The sequence below is a fragment of the Cervus elaphus genome, chromosome 1 (genome assembly GCF_910594005.1).
Source record: "Cervus elaphus chromosome 1, mCerEla1.1, whole genome shotgun sequence".
NCBI lineage: Eukaryota > Metazoa > Chordata > Mammalia > Artiodactyla > Cervidae > Cervus > Cervus elaphus.
In genome coordinates, this window is record NC_057815.1 from 96,182,974 (window position 1) to 96,200,867 (window position 17,894).

Here is a 17,894-nt window from a genome sequence, read left to right on the forward strand (position 1 = left end):
GTAACAGTCCTGATGGACACCGCGGAAGCTGGCGCCGCGGTTACAGAAAAGCCTGCGTGAAGACTTGATTGTTTTCACAGCGACCCGGCCCCCCAGCCGGGTGGTTGGGCGCGGCGCCCCGCACTTCCCCGCCTCTGCGCGCAGCGCGGCTACGCCCGAGGCCCCGCCTCCAGACCACGTGTGCGCCCTGCGCCACGCTTTCCGCCGCTTGAGAGGTTTCGCGCCGGGAGCCGAGTTCCTGGACTGCGGTTCGGCGCTCGGAGCGGGCCTGGCCTGTACCCGGTGGCCGCGGCTGCGTCCTGTCCCCAGCCGGGCCCCAGGCGCCATGGCGTCCCGCGGGAGGAAGCGGAAGGCCGAGGCGGCGCTGGCCGCAGCGGCCGAGAAGCGGGAGAAGCCGGCCGGCGGCCAGGATGGGGGAGTGGAGGGGCCGAGCGTCGTCATCGAGCACTGGTGAGCGGCCCGGGGTGCGGCGGGGCGCGCGAGGGCAAGGGCGCCGCAGGCCGGGGCCCGGCTGTGACCTCGCCTCTCTCCCTGCAGCACGAGCTGACGCGTCTATGGGCGCAACGCCGCGGCTCTGAGCCAGGCGCTGCGCCTGCAGGCCCCGGAGCTGGTGGTGAAGGTGAACCCCGCCAGGCCGCGGAGGGGCAGCTTCGAGGTGACGCTGCTGCGCGCCGACGGCAGCAGTGAGTGCGGGCCGGGCGCGGGGGCCGGACCCCGGGCGGGGCAGAGCGGGCCTCCAGACCGCCGCCTCCCGGTGGCTTTGGGGAACGGCTGCAGGGTTCCAGAGCCGTTGCGCTTCACGTGGCCTTTCTTCCCAGGCGCGGAGCTCTGGACGGGTCTTAAGAAGGGGCCCCCACGCAAACTCAAGTTTCCGGAGCCTCACGTGGTGCTGGAGGAGCTGAAGAAGTACCTTTCGTAGGGAGGTGGGGCAGAAGGCGTCTCGCTGAGGTTCGAGATGGCAAATGGGGAGGGTGGGGGGAGTGGGCTGATCGTGGTGCGTCTGCTGGCGAAGCAGCCCTTCCTGTTAAAACCCCTGATTTCACACAGGACCTACATCTACATACCTCGCTCTGCTCTCGAGGTTTCCTCTAGTGGGAATACCTCTTCCCCTTTTTCCTGGTGGGAAAAACTGAAGTTGCTCACCCCCCAACCCCCCGCCAAAAAAATTTCTTCAGTGTGCCCTTTGCTACAACCTTCATGTTTCATTCCAGTGTCTTTGAGCTAAGGCGTGGAATTCCGTTGGTAATGTAAATGACTATGAGAATGCAAATTGTGTCCTTAGAGGATGCAGAGAACTGTGGCCCTTGGAGTATGGGCCGATTTTCTGTTTTTTAGAAACACACCCCCTCACTTTCCTGTAACTCCCGCCGATGCCCTCATTTGTGTGTGTGTGGATTCTCCTCTTCTGGCCAAATCTCTGTGTAGTTTCAGGTGCGCCTCCTGCCCCCGCGTGTTACCTGTATGTGCTGCCGGCCCTGCATGGTGGCGCTGGCACTCCTGGTCGCAGGATCCAACCCTGTCTTTGTCCTGAGCGCTGCAGACGGGGCTTTGGCATGTTGTCAGGCACTTGAGGTTGAGTGAGATGGGGGCGGTGTGTGTGTGCGCAACCCTTGAGCTCTCCTGGATCTGTGTGTGTGTTCATGGTGGAGGGCTGGCTAGGATTACCTGGATCCCTTCTCTAACTCTTTCCCTTTGTCGTTTTCACAGCCTCTGTCCCTGGTGATGCTGGAGCATTTATGACGGGACATGGTCAAACTTCAGTCATGTCCCTGAAGCTGTGGTTTCCTTCCCTCCAGAAACAATGGTTCAGTTGTGAGGCAATCCTCTAGTAAGACACTGAAAAATTCTTGGATTTGGTTTAATAAAAATTAAAAGGATTTGAGTTGATATAAAGCCTGAGTCATGAAGTAAATTTATTAATATGGGAAGGGGTGCCTTAAGCCAGCCTTTTGGGATTGGTCCTTGTATTCCTCATAGCTTGACGTCACCAATTAACCTGGGTCTCCTATGGTCCTTATTAGAGCATGGGCAATACTTGTAAAAACTATGGGGGGAAAGGAAATAAAAGGAACTATTTTTCTCACCTCACTTCTCAGAAGTGATGGTGCAGGACATCTTCCCAGCCCTGTGGAGCTTTGGGCCACACTTCCCATGCTGGCAGTGACTTAAGCCATACACCCCAGGTACTAGTGACTAGCTGACTGGGGAGGCCGGCTTTGGCTGTCACCTATGACCCACTAGAGTGGTGACCACACAGCGTATTGTTTCACCTGTCACTAACTGGAAGACAAGATTATAAAAGAAGTAAGGGGATTCCAGTTCATAATTTTCTACCTATGGAATGACTTGTGCCTGGCTCCAAAAGCCTGGGGAGGGAAGGAGAACTACAGGTATGCCTGCCTCTGGTGCTAAGAGGACAGGGACATATGCTGGCCTATCGGTGGGCCTTCTGTTAGCCAGCATGTCCCACCCTCTCAGTCCCTGTGACCCGACCTCCCCGCTCTGCTACTACGTTAGTATATCTACCTCTGTTTCTGACTCTGAGGAAGGGTCAGGCCACACGGAGAAGATACTCGTAGGTACAACCCCCTCTGATAGTGAGTCTACATCAATCTCCTCTTCAGGGCTGGCAGGAAGTGGACCCACCCACTCAGAGTTGCCAGATCCCTCCTTGCCTACCTCTGGAGCTGGGTATAATACCTCATCCATTGATAGGGACACTTCCAGGCCAGTGTCCACCCAGTTTGAACAGGGAGGCGAGAGGTCTCCATAGGACCTTTGGGGAGGGTCAAGGGAGTCCATGTGGAGAAGTTTGTCTGTCTGACCTTCCAGTGGCTGGGAGCTGCTAATTTCCAGGTCTGGAGTCCAAGAGCTTCCCACTGAAAACACCTCCTCCCCCTCACTTACCTCGGAGGGCATGACAAGGGGGCTGAAGGGCTCAGCTGGCTCTTTGTTCTCAGAGGGCAGGACTAGGGGGCTGAAGGGCCCAGCTGGCCCTTTGTTCTCACCAAGAGGCTCCTTTTCCAGTTCTGTGAGCTCCCTGGGCCAGAGCTCCACGTCCGGCAAACACCATTCTTCCCCTTCGATCCAGGTCTTGCCTGTTTCTGTCAGGTGGTAACTCGGGGTCCTGCAGCCCTCAGCCTGGGGACTCCCCAGACACTCCACAGGCGGCTCGATGTCGGAGCCGCAGAGCATGAAGTCCAGGATCTCCTCCAGCTCGCTGGTGGCGGCGGTGCTGGTGATGCGGTACTCCTCAGCCTCGCAGGGCTGCCCGAGCAGGGCTGGGTTGAACGTGTAGGGCTCTCCGCAGTCCACGTCCAGTCCAGGTTCCTTCCCCGCCAGCTCTGGGCTGGACCCAAACTCGGACTCCTCCGCTGGGTGGTCTGGGGAGCGGCCGGCAGAGAGCAAAGTGTCTTGTAGCCTGGAGCACACGGGGGAGTCCTTACACAGGTTTGCTCTCGAGGATGACAGGTCTTGCTCGTTACCTGAGGATGGCTGTGTCCCCAGAGGCTCCCCTAAGTCTTTGAGTTCTGGGATTTGAGGGCTATCCTGAGAGATCCTGAGGGGAGGCTCCTGAACTACCTCCCAGCAGGTCCCGTTGACAATCTTGCGAAGCTTCACTCTCCCAACCTGCCCCTCCTCCGCAGAGTCTGGGTGAGGGGCCCTGACTTCGGGGCTCCGCTTCTTGCTCCCACCTGTCTTCCCAAGACCGGAGGTGCCTGGGCTGCTCCCGAGGGGACTGGCTCGCCCCGTTTTCTGCTTGTCCTCCGGCACTCCCTTATTGGTGCTCTTCTGCCGCCACAGCCGCCGGCCAGGGGCTGTGGGCACTGAGCTGGGTCCGCTGAGGAGGCTGGCGGGCTTGGACGTGCAGACATCGGGAGACGGCTTTGAGCGGCTTAGCTTGATCTTCCTGGGCAGGAGTCGCTCGTCAACGGAGGTGTACAAGCTGGGTGGGGAGAGTGCCATAGGACCGTGGGCGGGGCCACTCCTGTTTTCTTTGGGCCCCTGACCATGGCTCGATGGTGAAGCCCTTGTTTCTTGTGCAGCTGGGCAGGCCCTGGCCTTCCTCTTGAGCAGGAGAGTGCCAGATGAGTTCTCCGGGTTCTGTCGGTGGTTCTTCTCCGGGTGCCCCTCCTCCTTCCCCGAGGACTTCAGTCTCGCTGCCCCGAGAGGACAGGGCGTCTGGGAGACAGGCAGGGGAGCTCGAGGCCGGCGGCTGGATGCCACCACCCTGGCAGAGACTGGCGCGGGGTTGGGAGGATGCAGGCATTCCCTGTTCAGCCTTCGGCCCTGAGGGGCCTTCACCAGCTTCCCACCCTCTAGCTGAAGGGACTCGAGCTCCGACACGCGGAGCTGGCGGGCTGCGGAGAGCACGTCCTGGGCCTCTTCTCCAGATAGCTCCATCTCGGAGGTGTACAAGAAGTCCACCAGCTTCCTCAGGGTCCTGATCTTCAGGCCCCCCAGCTCGAGCACCACCTTCCGACCCTGGGCTGGCCTCTCCCGCTCCAGGCGCTCTGTGAAGAAGGGGCTGCAGGCTGACAGGATGCAGCAGTGGGCTGGGACTGCCTCACCTGGAGGGAAACCCAAGTACCTATCTCAGGCCGACTGGCAAGTTCATGGGTCAAACACAGCCGCTACTACCTGAATCTGCTGTCCCTTCTCAGTTTCCCTCATGGAAGTTCAAGTAGGAGAAATTTGTTTCTTCTGCCTACCTGGAAGATTCTGCCATTACCCAGCTAACTCATTTTTTAACCTTAAAGATTTATTTTAGGCTTTCAGAAAGCCTTCCCTAACCCTCTTCCGCCATACCGTTTGGGTTAGCTGCACTGTAGCTATCACAGCATTCAGCTATTTGCATTGGAATTGTCCATCTCCTTCACTACACTTCTAAGCTCCAAGGACAGGGACCTTGTCTGTCTGACTCACTGAAGAATACCCAGTACTGGACACAAAGTAGGGGATCAAACACTTGCTGAATAAATGTTTCTGACTCACCCAAGAGTTTAAAAATTTGTACAGAAGCTGCTTGTGATCTAATAAAAACCATGAGCTTTGGATATGGATAATTAGGATAATCAGGGGCTTGCTTCCCTCGAGGCTCAGACAGTAAAAGATCTGCCTGCAATGCAGGAGACCCAGGTTCCATCCCTGGGTCAGGAACATCCATGGGGTCGCAGAGAGCTGGACACGACTTAGTGACATACACCTTTCACTTTTCAATCAGGGCTCAGTTCTCTCCTGAAATCTCTCCACTGCCTGGTAGCCACTGTCCTGAGCCCCCTTCTCATTTTATGGGCACTTCCGGGGAAATTTTCCCCTCTCCCATGGCTTCCATTAGCAAAGGCTTGCTGATGATTCCCAGATCCAACCTCTGCCCAGATACCTCTTCTGAAATACTAGGCATGCCCCAGCCTGCAAGACTACATGGATGTCCCACAAGTACCTCCAATGCAACCTTTCTAGAACGTAAACTCACCATTCCCCATACTTCCAAACTTCCTGCTTTTTACTTCAAAATAAGATAACACATTTACCCAATGGCCCAGGCCTGAAAACAAAAGTCATATTTGAGTCTTCCTTTTCTCTTACCCACTGCATCTAATCAAATATTAAGTTTTCTTTAAAAAACAAATAGCTCGAGTCCTTATTATGTGCCAGGCACCTAAGGCTCTTACCAGAATTGATTTTAATCTTCACTGCAACCCTGTGAGGTAGTTGTTACTACAGATGAGTAAACTGTAGTGTAGGCATAGTGTAGTAATGTGCAAAATTAGTTAAGCATCCGGTCCATCACTTCATGGCAAATAGATGGGGAAACAGTGGCTGACTTTATTTGGGGGGGCTCCAAAATCACTGCAGATGGTGACTGCAGCCATGAAATTAAAAGACGCTTACTCCTTGGAAGGAAAGTTATGACCAACCTAAACAGCATATTAAAAAGCAGAGACATTCCTTTGCCAACAAAGGTCCGTCTAAATCAAGGCTATGGTTTTTCCAGGAGTCATGTATGGATGTGAGAGTTGGACTGCAAAGAAAGCTGAGCGCCGAAGAACTGATGCTTTTGAACCGTGGTGTTGGAGAAGACTCTTGAGAGTCCCTTGGACTGCAAGGAGATCTAACCGGTCCATCCTAAAGGAGATCAGTCCTGGGTGTTCATTGGAGGGACTGATGTTGAAGCTGAAACTCCAATACTTTGGCCACCTGATGTGAAGAGATGACTCATTTGAAAAGACCCTGATGCTGGGAAAGATTGAGGGCAGGAGGAGAAGGGGACAATAGAGGATGAGATGGTTGGACGGCATCACCGACTCAATGGACATGGGTTTGGGTGGACTCTGGGAGTTGGTGATGGACAGGGAGGCCTGGTTCATGCGGTCGCAAAGAGTCAGACACGGCTGAGCGACTGAACTGAACTGAAGGAGCAGGGACAAGATTTGAACCCAAGGCTACCTCAGTCTATGTTCTTAACTGCAGCAAGTTTTGTAAATTCTTTTTGTTGCTGTTGTTCAGTCACTAATTTGTGTCCGACTCTCTTTGACCCCATGGACTACAGCACACGGGCTTCCCAGTCCTTCACTATCTCCTGGAGCTTGCTCAAACTCGCCCATTGAGTCAGTGATGCCATCCAACCATCTCATCCCCTGTCAGCCTCTTCCTCTCATGCCCTCAATCTTTCCCAGCCATCAGGGTCTTTTCCAATGAGTCAGCTCTTTGCATCAGGTGGCCAAAGTATTGGAGCTTCAGTTTCAGCATCAGTCCTTCCAATGAATTCAGGGTTGATTTCCTTTAGCACTCACTGGTTTGATCTCCCTGCTGTCCAAAGGACTCTCAAGAGTCTTCTCCAGCACCACAATTTGAAAGCATCAATTCTTCGGTACTCTGCCTTCTTTATGGTGCAACTTTCACATCTGTATAACTCTTTAATACTTCTCTTTAATAGCTCATAAACCGTACATTTCTTTCTATTCTCAATGCTTTAGTTCAGGCCACAATTCCCTTTCTCCTGGATCCCAAAACAGCCTCCTATCTGGACTCAATAACAATCTAATAATTCCCCTCATTGTAGCCTGAGTCCTATTTCTAAAGCAGTTATGACCTTCTTCTTAAAATCCACAAGTACAATTCCAGTGTTCTGAGGACAAGATCAACTTCCTTGGTATAACACTTCAGACCTGCTAATTTCTCTAGCCACAGCTCTGATCAATACACTTCTTACAATCTGTGCTCTATAGCCATAATGAACCACTTGCAAACCTCTGGTCCATACCTCTAAATCTCTGTACATGCCGTTTTCTCTGCCTGGGAAAATCCTTCCCCACTTCTTCCTACTTCTATTTGTCCTCATCTAAGAGGTTATTTCCTCCAAGAAAATCTCCCTGACCCCCGTCTCCCAACCTCCTCAAGTCTGTGAAGTATGTGCCTCTTTTGAGCTCCTGTATCAGCCTATATCTACCCCAATGGTATTTATTATACTGCCCAGTTATCTGAATGCACTGGTTATTTGAATATCTCCCCCTTTCATGGTTTCCTTATAAGGATGGACTTTATTGTCATATATACTATGTGCCCATGCTAGCACAGTATACTTTTTTGGTTTACTTTGAATAAAGGAATGAAGCGAAACTCTTACTAAGAGAACCAACAGACAAATCACTTAAATCACTGTCTCAATTCGCACATCTGTAGAACTGGAACCATACAACATTCTTTATCTCACAAGGCTGTCATTAAGAATCAAGATGAGAACTAAACTACACTATATGTACTTGGTAAACTGGAGAGTGTTACACAATGTTGGTAATGAAGAAAGTGAACTAGTAAGAGAAGAAGTTACTTGCTTGGCAAAACAATAGGAAAACAGGGCTTCCCTGGTGGCTCAGTGGTAAAGAATTTGCCAGCCAGTGCAAGAGACACAGGTTCAGTCCCTGGTCTGGGAAGATCCCACATGCCGAGAAGCAAGTAAGCCATACTATTAATCCTGTGCTCTAGAGCCCAGGGACCCATCTACTGAAGCCCATGCACTCTAGAGCCCATGAGCTGCAACAAGAGAAGCCACTGCAATGAGAAGCCTGCACACTGCGATGAACAGTCCCCACTCACTGCAACTAGAGAAAAGCTGGTGCAGCAATAAAGACCCAGCGCAGCCCCAAATAGTAAAGAAATAAAAAAGAAAACAGAAAAATACATAATAGGACCATCTAATACTTACATTCTCCTTAGTACATTAAAAGTACCTTTCTAAGTGTTTTACGTACGTTAAACTCAATCTTCACAAACATCCCACTACCACATTACCCACATTTTACAGAATCCTACACTTACGGCACTTTATAATTAGCTCATTTTTTTTTTTTTAAGAGAAGGAGTATAATCTCACTTTCACTTTTGAAAAATGTGCCTGTCCTAGAAAAAGGTGTTTACCAAATAGGACTTAAAGGCAATCATTACACACTTTCCTGGTTTTGTCCTTCACTGCCTGGCCCTAAAATCATTTTCTCTTAGTCTATGGTGAGTTTTCAATTGAGTCCCTACTAGTCTCTTACCTTCTGCCTGCAGAAGGACATCACAGAACACACCACTCTGTTGCTGGTGATAAAGCTGCAGAAACGCTAACCGCAGGAACCGGGGATTCCTGTACAGGATTTTGGGACTGGCAGGAGAGCACATGTTGGTCTCTTAACAAACTTTCTGGGTTTTCATGGATCAGATTCCTGTGGGTGAGATAACACCTTTCAGAGGCATGGTCATACCTAATTTTTTTCTTTTTATCTTTAAAATGACAGGGAAATTTTGAAAGTAAGAGACAAAAGCATGAATTGAGGAACCATAAACCCAGGAATTGTGCCCCCAAGGGTATCTTAAGAATATCCTAGTGGTTACAGGTGGGAGTTCATTGATAGCCTTAGATTTGAATCTCAGCTCTGTTATTTATTGGTTTAGTTGTATAATTGCAGGGAAATGATCTAACTTCTCTGAGTCTTACTTTTCTGATCTAGCTAGGAAATGGGAATTATAATACTTCTGTACTAACCTCATAAGGCTGTTTGAGAGATTTAATCAGTTAATTTCTACCAAACTGCTTAGCACTGTGAGTGCCTGGCACAGAACTAGCACTACAAAAATGGACTTCTTGTTATCCTTAAACCTTCCTTATTCATATTACCAGGGACTCAGCGCCTACGGTGCTGACTACTCATATTCTTCCTGAGCATCACATTTCTGAGTTTCATGGGAATACTTCCCACATTTAACACATTTTAACAAAATACTTATTGAGTATTAATGATCTCTAAGAAGTCATACACGCCTTATTTTCTCCAAGCTCACTCTATCACACTAACCAGCAGAGGGTGCACAGCAAAGAAGAGGACCTGCTGGACTTGGTGAGAAGGTCTCCAACCGAAATGAGAAGACTGCCACCCTTGGTTCAGATGTTCTTGTCCAAAGGAAGCCTGTTTCCGCCTGGAAATTGGCACAGAATTTAGTCTTCAGGTTTGTCGATCTGGTTAACTATCTGGCTAACAGTGAAGCAAGGATGATTATGCTAAATTCTACCCCTTCCCAACACAAGCTGGGTATTCGGAATTCAGGCTTACTACGTTTCCAGTTTTCTGTATTGAGATCCTCACACGCTGCACGGGTGGTGTTCCTTTCCTGGCATGCAGGTTTCTGTCAGGTGGCACCAGGGCTCCAAACGGTTCACGTCAAACTATCGGGAAAGAAAAGAGTGGAAAAGGTAAATTAAGAAACCGTAGGTTCAATTCCATCCCAGCCAGAGACACGGGAGTGGAGGATGGCAGCGGTTTCAAGGGCCCAAACGTAGGCCCTGGGGGAAACTTTCCGACCCACCAGCACTGGGCCTCGCCCCCAGACCCAACCTGGAATAGCTCCGCGGGAGGAGATGCTCCTGCTCTCGGGTCCTCGATCAAGCCTGCCTTGCTTCCTCCCACACTCCAGCCTGGCGCGGGGAGGCTTAGCAAAGCTGCACAACGGCGTCCCGAGGTCTCCTTTCCTGTCCAGAAGCAAAGGAATCGGGGTTGGAGGAGCGGGGAACGCAGGGCTTCAGGGAAGGCCCTGCAAAGCGGGGTGCCCCTCAAGCTCCGAGCGCCCCGGGCCCAACTCCTCTGAAGAGAGACCTCTTGGCGCGAAGGTTTCTGGGAATGGAGAGTGCGGGTCCCGGAGGCCCGAATCCAAGGCTCGCCCTCACTGTCGCCTCCGGCCGCACGGGCTTTGCAGCCGCCCCCCAGATGCCCTCGTCTTGCCGCGGGCCCCGGCACACGCGTGCACCGGGAAGCGGGTGGGGGTGGGGTGTGGGGTGACAGCGAAAGCCTGAGGCCACGCAGCCAGCACCACACACCTCGCGCCAGTCCTCGCGCACCACACGCACGCACGTCGCAGACCCGACGTGCTTCCTCCTCCCCCAGCCTCGCGGGTTGACGCCGGGCGAATACGTCATCCCCCATTGGCCAAGGACCCTCAGACAGCCAATCACAGGGCGAGGGGCGCTTTGGGCGGGAAGCTAAGTCTCGAGGGACTTGGGGGATGGGGGGGCAAGAGCGCTCCCCCGGCGAGAGACAGGGGGAAGGTACCGCCAGTAAGGGATTCTCTAGGAGCAGGCCTCATCCTTGGCACCCGGTGAAAACAAAGGGAAAAGAGGCTTCAAGGAGGTGGGAGGACACCTCCGGCTTCCTGTGGAGGAGGATGCTGATGGCCTCGGTCCTGCTGAGAGTGCCCCAGGCGTAATGAGGCCAAGGCTTCCGGATGGCGCCAGTCGCACCTGGTCCCACATGTCTCTCATACTAGGTGGCTCCTGAGGCCAGGAATGTTCTGGAACAAGGTCCCTGGGCTGCCTCCTGATTTCAGGTTTGTGATAGAATCCACCCCAGACCCACATCTGGGAGACCTGGTGACCCGAGGCGGGGGGCAAAACTCTATCCGGAGGGATCTCCAGTTTTGAGGTATTTAGTGCACCTCCTGGCCGGAAACATGCTGTGAAAACATGAGGTCGAAAATTAAATGATCTCGAGATCACGCGTTCTGAGAGCACGCCAAGCCGCGTTGGAAAGCCACACAGCAGCTCTCTGCCGCGTGCGTGTTAAGACCTGGGTTCCGGCTTCAGGTAGCTGCCCGGTGTCGTCCTGCGCTGGCCGGAGCCGGCCGAATCCAACGCCACCAGGGACAAAGTGTGGTGCGGTCACCCGGCCGGAGGCAGGAAGGACGGTACCTGAGAGAGGGGGAACCTGTCCAGGGGCGAAGCGGAGAGGGGTGAGTAGTACTGGGCGCTCAAGTGTATCTTGATTGCTATCTTACATCTTTTCAAAAGGATCTGAGGTGGTTGATCGAAATATGGGGCGGGGCATGGGTTGCCAAGTCAGGTAATCTTTTCCCTAATTTGAGCTCCCTGCCCTTGAGATGGAGAAAGAAGCAGGGAACAGAAAGACATTTGGGGTTGCCGTCATATTTTGAAGAGGTAGCAGTTCGTGAAAGGACATAAAACTTCGCAGGAGGAGGACAGATTTTTAGATGCTGCCAGCGCGTCACACACACGCACACACACATGCACACACATGCACACGAAAGCAAGCAAGGGAAAAAGGCGGAACAATGCTTGTTTGCAGCATCTGTTACTGTGGAAATGGAGCCTTGACTCGGCAGGTGCAGTACCACCGTAGGTGATTCTATGGCGTTTGTCAAGAAAATATAAATATTGCATTCTCTCAGAAATATATTGTTATCAGGATTAGACTAATTTTCAAGAGGTAGAGAGGACTCACTTATTTTTGTTTGCTTGTTTTAAGTGCAACAACAGTTTAGTTAAATCTTGTGTTAGTCGATTTTATAAAGGGAATGAAAAATGGCCATCCTACCCAAGGCTTCAAAAATGGCGAACTTAGGATGGTAATGTGTTGCCATCAGAGCGGAGAAAGAAGTAAAAATGTTTTGTTTTCCTTTGTATGGGTAGCCAGTGTTTTTTTTGGAGTTGGATTTTTAAAAATTTCTTCTTCTTGGCATTTATAGTTTTAGGCTGTTTTAGAAGTAAAGCCATTACAGCACAATGCTCTGCCCTATATAATAATTTTAACATTTCTTTTTTAAGTACAGTTTTATTTTCATGGTTCAGTTTATGATATCTTTTCTTTGTGTGTATGTGATGATGGTTGTGGGTGGAGAAGTTAAACTTTGAGAGTTGTAAAAATGAGTACTGAGTGTAGTCTTCCATGCATTAAAAATGAAATGAAAAACAGAAAGAAAAAAGAAAAGAAAAAAAAAGCCTCCAATAAAAACAACCCTTTTTCTCTGAACACATCCATTGATTTCTCTCCATTTTTACTGCCACTACTATAGTCAGCTCCATATCACTGCAACTTGACTTTCAAACTAATTTCCTTGCTTTCACTCTTCCCCGGACTTTAATCCATTTGTCACATAAGCAGCCAGACCTTTTCACAACGTTGATTGGATTATGTCATTCTGCTGTTTAAAATTTCCACAGGCTTTCTTTCACCTAGAATAAAATCAAAACTCCTTTCTCTAACCTATAGATGCCTTTATACTCTGATTCCCACCTATACCTCCCTCATTTCCAACATGTTCTGCTGGATCCAGTGTATTTCAGCCCCGCACTTCAGTGCTTTGGCATTAGTAGTTACTATGTTCATACTTTCTCAAGGTTGACTGCTTCTTACCATTCAGATTTCTCCTTAAATGTCACTTGTCCAGAGAGTTTGTCCCTGACATCCAATCTAGAACAAGCCACAAGTCCTTCTCATCAGTCTGTTTGATCTCTGCATAGTGTTCCATTTGACATCTTATTTGTTAATCTTCTGCAATTTCCCCTGCGCCAGCTAGAATGTAAACTTCTTGAGAGCAGGATACTTGTCTGTCTCATCATCCTTGACGTCCAGAAGAGTGCATGGCTTACAGTAGGTGTTCAGAATAACCCAAAAGGAACAAGTCTTTTTATTTTCTATTCAGTGACTATAAACAGTTTTTCCCTCAGTGAATGTTATTCCTTATGATTCTTTATTTGAAGATGGCCGTTTCAGATAAATTTAACAACTTTTCATCACTGAGTTAACATTTTAAATTTGTATATAATTTTTTAAAAATTTATTTCTTATTGAAGGATAATTGCTTTACAGAATTTGCTGTTTTCTGTCAAACCTCAAAAATTTGTGTATAATTTTATTTTGAATGTTATCTACAAATTCATTAATGTTAAATGACTTGTCCAGGATTATTTAACTAGTAAGACAACAGACTTCATTTCATTATTCGTGTGTTGCTAAATATGATATACAAGGCTGAGCTCTGGGAATACACTAGAAAGATAATTTTTATGCCTTCATGGAGCTTATCTTCTGGTGGGGGAGACAGGAAAACACACAGACACATACGCATGAAGGAAGGAAGGAAGGCAAAATATTTGCAATCTGTTAGTGATGGTGTGAAGGAAACGAGACTAATCCATCTCTAGAAAATCATAGCTTATTCTAGAAAATGGCTCTCATCTAGGAACCAGTGAATCAACAAACTGGTTGATTTCTGGTGTTGTTTTCCTTTGACAATCATCTTTGGCTTATAAACTTGCTGTGCAGGACTAGGAGTAGATGGAAAGTAGAGGTAAAAGATGTGATAAGGTAATTGGAAAGGATTGTTAGGCAATGAGAGTTAAAGGCTGTTTGTTTCTTTGTCAAATGTATTCAGTTCCCATTCTAGTTTGTTTAAAGCCCATCAGACAGGTGCTGTGATGTCTGTTTGGCCTTCCAGCACTTCTGAGAGAAGTTCTTTTTGGCCACATGAGACCAAATGAGAGGGTCTATGAGACTGTAGACCAAATATGAGGGGGTGGATAATGATCAGATAAACTTGATTGGAAGGGCACTTTCATGCTGAGGAGTTGAATTCCAGTTTAGATAGATAAGGAGTGTCAGATTATGGTTAATAAATGTTACTTTAATGTATTGGATGAATAAATATGGATCTTGAAAACAGATGAGGAGCTTGGCCTTTATCCTGACCATAGTGTAAGGTAATGGAAATAGCATAGGTTTGGCGTTAGACTGATAAGGGTTTACTCCTTAGCTGGATGAGCTCAGGCAAGTTTCTTAACCTTGTTGAACCTTGATTTTCTCATCTGTAAAACAGTGGTAATACTGTCTCCATGGTGGTGTTTTAGAAGTTAGGGATAATGAGTGCAAGGTGCCCTCACATGATGGATGCCTCTCATTCGTTGCTATTTTGGGGCAATGTTGAGCTATTGAAAATTTTTTGGCAGGGTAGATATTGATAATCATAACTTATTGAGTTTACACTGTATGCCATGTATTATTTTAAGAACTTTATGTGTATTTTTTTAAGAACTTTATGTGTATCTTTCAATAGTCCTATGAGAGAGATATAGTTATTATCTCCATTTATAGTTAAGAAACTGAGTCACAGAGAAATTCTATAACTTTTCCAGGGTTGCACAGAGTGCAGCATGTGTGTGCTGCTTGCCCAGTCGTGTCCAACTCTTCGTGACTCCATGGACTGTAGCCCGCCCCAGGCTCCTCTGTCCATGGGATTCTCCGGGCAAGAAGATGAGTGGGTTGCCATTTCCTTCTCCAGGGGATTTTCCTCAACCCATTCTCCTGAGTCTCTTGCATTAGCAGGCAGATTCCTTACCACTGCGCCGCCTGGAGAGCCACAAAGTATGTAGCACATTTACTTGATTAGGTATACTTAGGAGAAACGGTTGAAGCCAGTCAGCCTTACTGCAGAACCTATGCTCTTAACCACTATTTTAAATTATGAAAACTTAAAAAAATTAAAAAAAAATAAATTATGAAAACTTTATGAAGATTCATTTGGTAGCCGTCTTCAGATTTTTAGATTTTTCAGTAAGAAAGAAAAAGGAAATTTTCAGTTCATCATTATCATTTTCATATAGTTAATGACCATAATAGTAAGCATAAAAAAAATTTCAATCTCTGCCCTTCATGGCCTAATAGTCTAAGAACATATTAAAGATAACTCTTAATGAGAAAAAGAATACCTGTTATAATCCTTTATTTAGGTAAAGTGTAAAGAGAATGTATGAACTAGACCTTCTTAAGCCCGAACTTCACAAATGAATTGAATTTTCTTGATGTGAGAGTTTCTTTTCCTTACACGTGCTGTTGTCTCCAAATATATCACTTGTTTATGGGATATCATTTATTATGCCTCTCAAGCCCACGTTATTTTGATTTGGGGCAAATAAGAAGACTGATTTTCTTCAACAGCCTAGTGGATTCAGCTTCCTTCTAGTTGAAAGTATGTATGTATGTATGTATGTGAAAGTAGCTCAGCTGTGTCCTACTCTTTGCGACCCCATGGATATACAGTCCATGGAATTCTCCAGGCCAGAATATTGGAGTGGGTAGCCTTTCCCTTCTCCAGAGGATCTTCCCAACCCAGGGATAGAACCCTGGTCTCCCGCATTGCAGGCAGATTCCTTACCAGCTGAGCCACAAGGGAAGCCCAATTGAAAGTATAGACACTAAAAATGTTAAGTCGAAGTATTTGTTTTCCTAATTAACTCTAATGCATTTAAACCAAAATAAAATTGAGAATTTACCTCAGATATCCCCTACCATCCCAGTCAACACATTGTAGCCCTGTTTATAGTGTTTCTTGCTCCTTCCCTTCCTATCTTCCTGTGGGAAAATGCTTTGGGGTAGAAAGCAACAAACCAAATAACAGCAGGCAAGGAAAATCAGCTCTTTTTTTTGCTTCCCCACCCGGAAAGGAAGGAGGGAGCAAGAACTCCACCATCAAAGAGAACCGTGGTTCTTAGGCATGCCATTCTAGAAAGCCCTTGTTCTTTCAGCTCCCTTCCCCGACTCCTCCCAGCTCTGCAGTAATTCCTTAGAGATTATATAGTCTCCACTTTAAATATAAATATATATATAAAACTTCCCCCTGTCTCTTTTTCTCCTCCTCTTGCTTTTTTTCCCCTGTTTCCTATAATAAAGTTTCCTATTGGATAAAATCAGCTCCCTGATTTATGCCTAGCTCCTATTGGAAGTTCTCAGGGGCTGACATCACTTAGGAAAGCGAGGGGGTAGGGCTGCCAGATCAGTTTGTCACCACCCAGGCTCCCTAGCCTTTGGCTGGGTGCAACTTCCATTTTAGGTGTTGGATCTGAGAGAAAAAAAAAGAGAAAGAAGAGCAGGAAAGATCCTGAAAGGAGGAAGAGGTGGCGAAAAAGCAACTACCTTACTGGATTTGTCTTTCTCAGCACATTGACGGAGCCTTGGTTTTCTCTCTTAAAAGAGTGGTTTTCAGAAGTCCACATTTAAGGTGTGTGCCTTTTTAAAAAATATGTGTATAAACGGGTAAAGCAGGATAAGCCAAGTTGAATTTTTGTCTTACGTTAACCGAGGGAATTTGAAAACGAGAGGGTGTTTTATGCTGACGGGTAACTTTTAAACAATTATTAATTTTTCTTTCTACTTATTTGGGGGAATTTTGGTATTTTATCATATTTAAAGCAAAGCAAGATATTCAAAGCCCAGAAACAAACTTCTAGGTCTAATATAGGGAGATGAATAGATTCAGAGGGGTGAGAGCTGGTCCATAAATTTACATTTTGGTGTGGTCTTTGATTGTATGTGTTTTTTTCTAGGTTAGGCTAACAAACTTCTGTTTTCAGAGCCCAAACCAAAAGTTGGTTTTTTTTGGCATGTTGTGTGTGGGTTGGGAAAGGAATTTGTCCGGGTCGGAAGCTAGTTATACAAATGGTTCTTCATATGTTTCAAAACTTTTTTTTCTCCCTTTTATTATTAAATTTGTGAAAATGGGAAGTTGCAGGGAGCTTTGCAGCTTAAATAGTGGTATTTTTCCCCTGGAGAGTTTGAACGGCCCAGATCGATTTCAGCCCTGCTGTTCCTGGGTGGATCCCTCTTTTACTTTTTCAGGTGTGGTGGGTGGGAGCCTCTTTCGCCTTCTAGACTTAGCCTCCCTGCTTTACCTTGTAAAAGAAAACAAATGGATCCTTGGTAACTGGACTGCCATCCCCTTCCTTCTGAAACTACCTTTGATGGCAAAGATTTGTGGAGGTATTGTATGTTCAGTCTGCATATACAATAATGTTTGGTTTACGTGCTTAAAGGGATAAGGAAACTCTAATCATGCGTTTTAGTTCACCTGAGTAAAGTAGCACACAAGAAATATTTTCAGCTTTGCGCTCTCTGAAAGAGGCTTGGATTAAAAAAAGGTTAGGCTAAAACACTTAATACAGACTCTAGTGTTTAGGATGCATTTGCGAAAAAACAGGGGGAGTTCTTATTTTACCGTCTGAGCCACCAGGGAAGCCCCTGAATTCTTATTTTTAAACCAAACTGAAAGTTGTTTTTTGGAGGTGCATTTTTGATTTGGTTAACTTGCTGTGAAATCAGAAATCTTTTAAGATCTGAAGGCCCATGACTGTGCTTTTGTATCTTCTATTTAATCATAAGATTTATTTTTGTTTTGCACATACATTCTTGCAAAAATACTAGATAAGCATATAGCCAGCTCCTCAGTAGCTGAAAACTGGACGTTCTCTTCCTTCTCCCTTTGAAAATGCGAATCATCTGAAAATTATAACTGCAATAGATATTGTCCTAATTGTAAGAGGATGGTCCTTAATATGTAAGCTGCTATTAGATTTAAACTGGTATGTATCTATAATAATACTCTGATTTTGAACCGCCCCCCCCCCCCGCCCCGCCCCTTAATTCTTTTTAGACTAGAACACTTCCTTGAATTTCTTTTTCAGGACAAGAATATTTCTTTTTTTTTTTAATTCTTTTTTTTTTTTCATTTATTTTTATTAGTTGGAGGCTAATTACTTTACAATATTGTAGTGGGTTTTGTCATACATTGAC

General features: G+C 47.2%; 3 protein-coding genes across 13 annotated transcripts in view; 2 read left to right on the forward strand and 1 right to left on the reverse strand.

Moving 5' to 3' along the window:
• The first annotated feature begins 119 nt into the window (after window positions 1-119).
• On the forward strand, window positions 120-1,893 carry SELENOH (selenoprotein H). 3 transcript variants are annotated; one of them, XR_006342890.1, is made up of 5 exons: window positions 124-450; window positions 538-683; window positions 819-948; window positions 1,336-1,431; window positions 1,708-1,893. XR_006342890.1 is itself a non-coding variant. In XM_043914016.1 (4 exons), the coding sequence occupies exons 1-3, from the start codon at window positions 326-328 to the stop codon at window positions 917-919; spliced, it is 372 nt and encodes a 123-aa protein (XP_043769951.1). In that variant the 5' UTR covers window positions 120-325; the 3' UTR covers window positions 920-923; window positions 1,708-1,893. The 3 variants fall into 3 exon arrangements, 2 of the variants coding, with proteins under 2 accessions (XP_043769951.1, XP_043769939.1); XM_043914016.1 differs by lacking the exon at window positions 1,336-1,431 and having other exon boundaries at window positions 120-450; window positions 819-923; XM_043914004.1 differs by lacking the exon at window positions 1,336-1,431 and having other exon boundaries at window positions 149-450.
• Window positions 1,894-2,508: 615 nt separating this feature from the next.
• BTBD18 (BTB domain containing 18) lies at window positions 2,509-10,442 on the reverse strand. 2 transcript variants are annotated; one of them, XM_043913959.1, is made up of 6 exons: window positions 10,358-10,442; window positions 9,879-10,012; window positions 9,597-9,709; window positions 9,342-9,462; window positions 8,544-8,711; window positions 2,509-4,571 (listed from the first exon to the last, which is right to left on the reverse strand). In XM_043913959.1, exons 5-6 carry the CDS (start codon window positions 8,665-8,667, stop codon window positions 2,509-2,511), a joined length of 2,187 nt encoding a protein of 728 aa, XP_043769894.1. In that variant the 5' UTR covers window positions 8,668-8,711; window positions 9,342-9,462; window positions 9,597-9,709; window positions 9,879-10,012; window positions 10,358-10,442. The 2 variants fall into 2 exon arrangements, with proteins under 2 accessions (XP_043769894.1, XP_043769890.1); XM_043913955.1 differs by having other exon boundaries at window positions 10,137-10,377.
• A 5,652-nt stretch (window positions 10,443-16,094) lies between these two features.
• CTNND1 (catenin delta 1) overlaps window positions 16,095-17,894 on the forward strand; it is a 45,779-nt gene continuing 43,979 nt past the window's right edge. For 6 of the 8 annotated variants that reach the window (XM_043914024.1, XM_043914036.1, XM_043914050.1 and 3 more), the window contains exon 1: window positions 16,106-16,326. The gene's annotated coding sequence lies outside the window, so the exon portion shown is untranslated. Of the gene's footprint in view, window positions 16,327-17,894 lie in introns of all 8 variants that reach the window. The other 2 variants (XM_043914044.1, XM_043914056.1) reach the window with 2 other exon arrangements.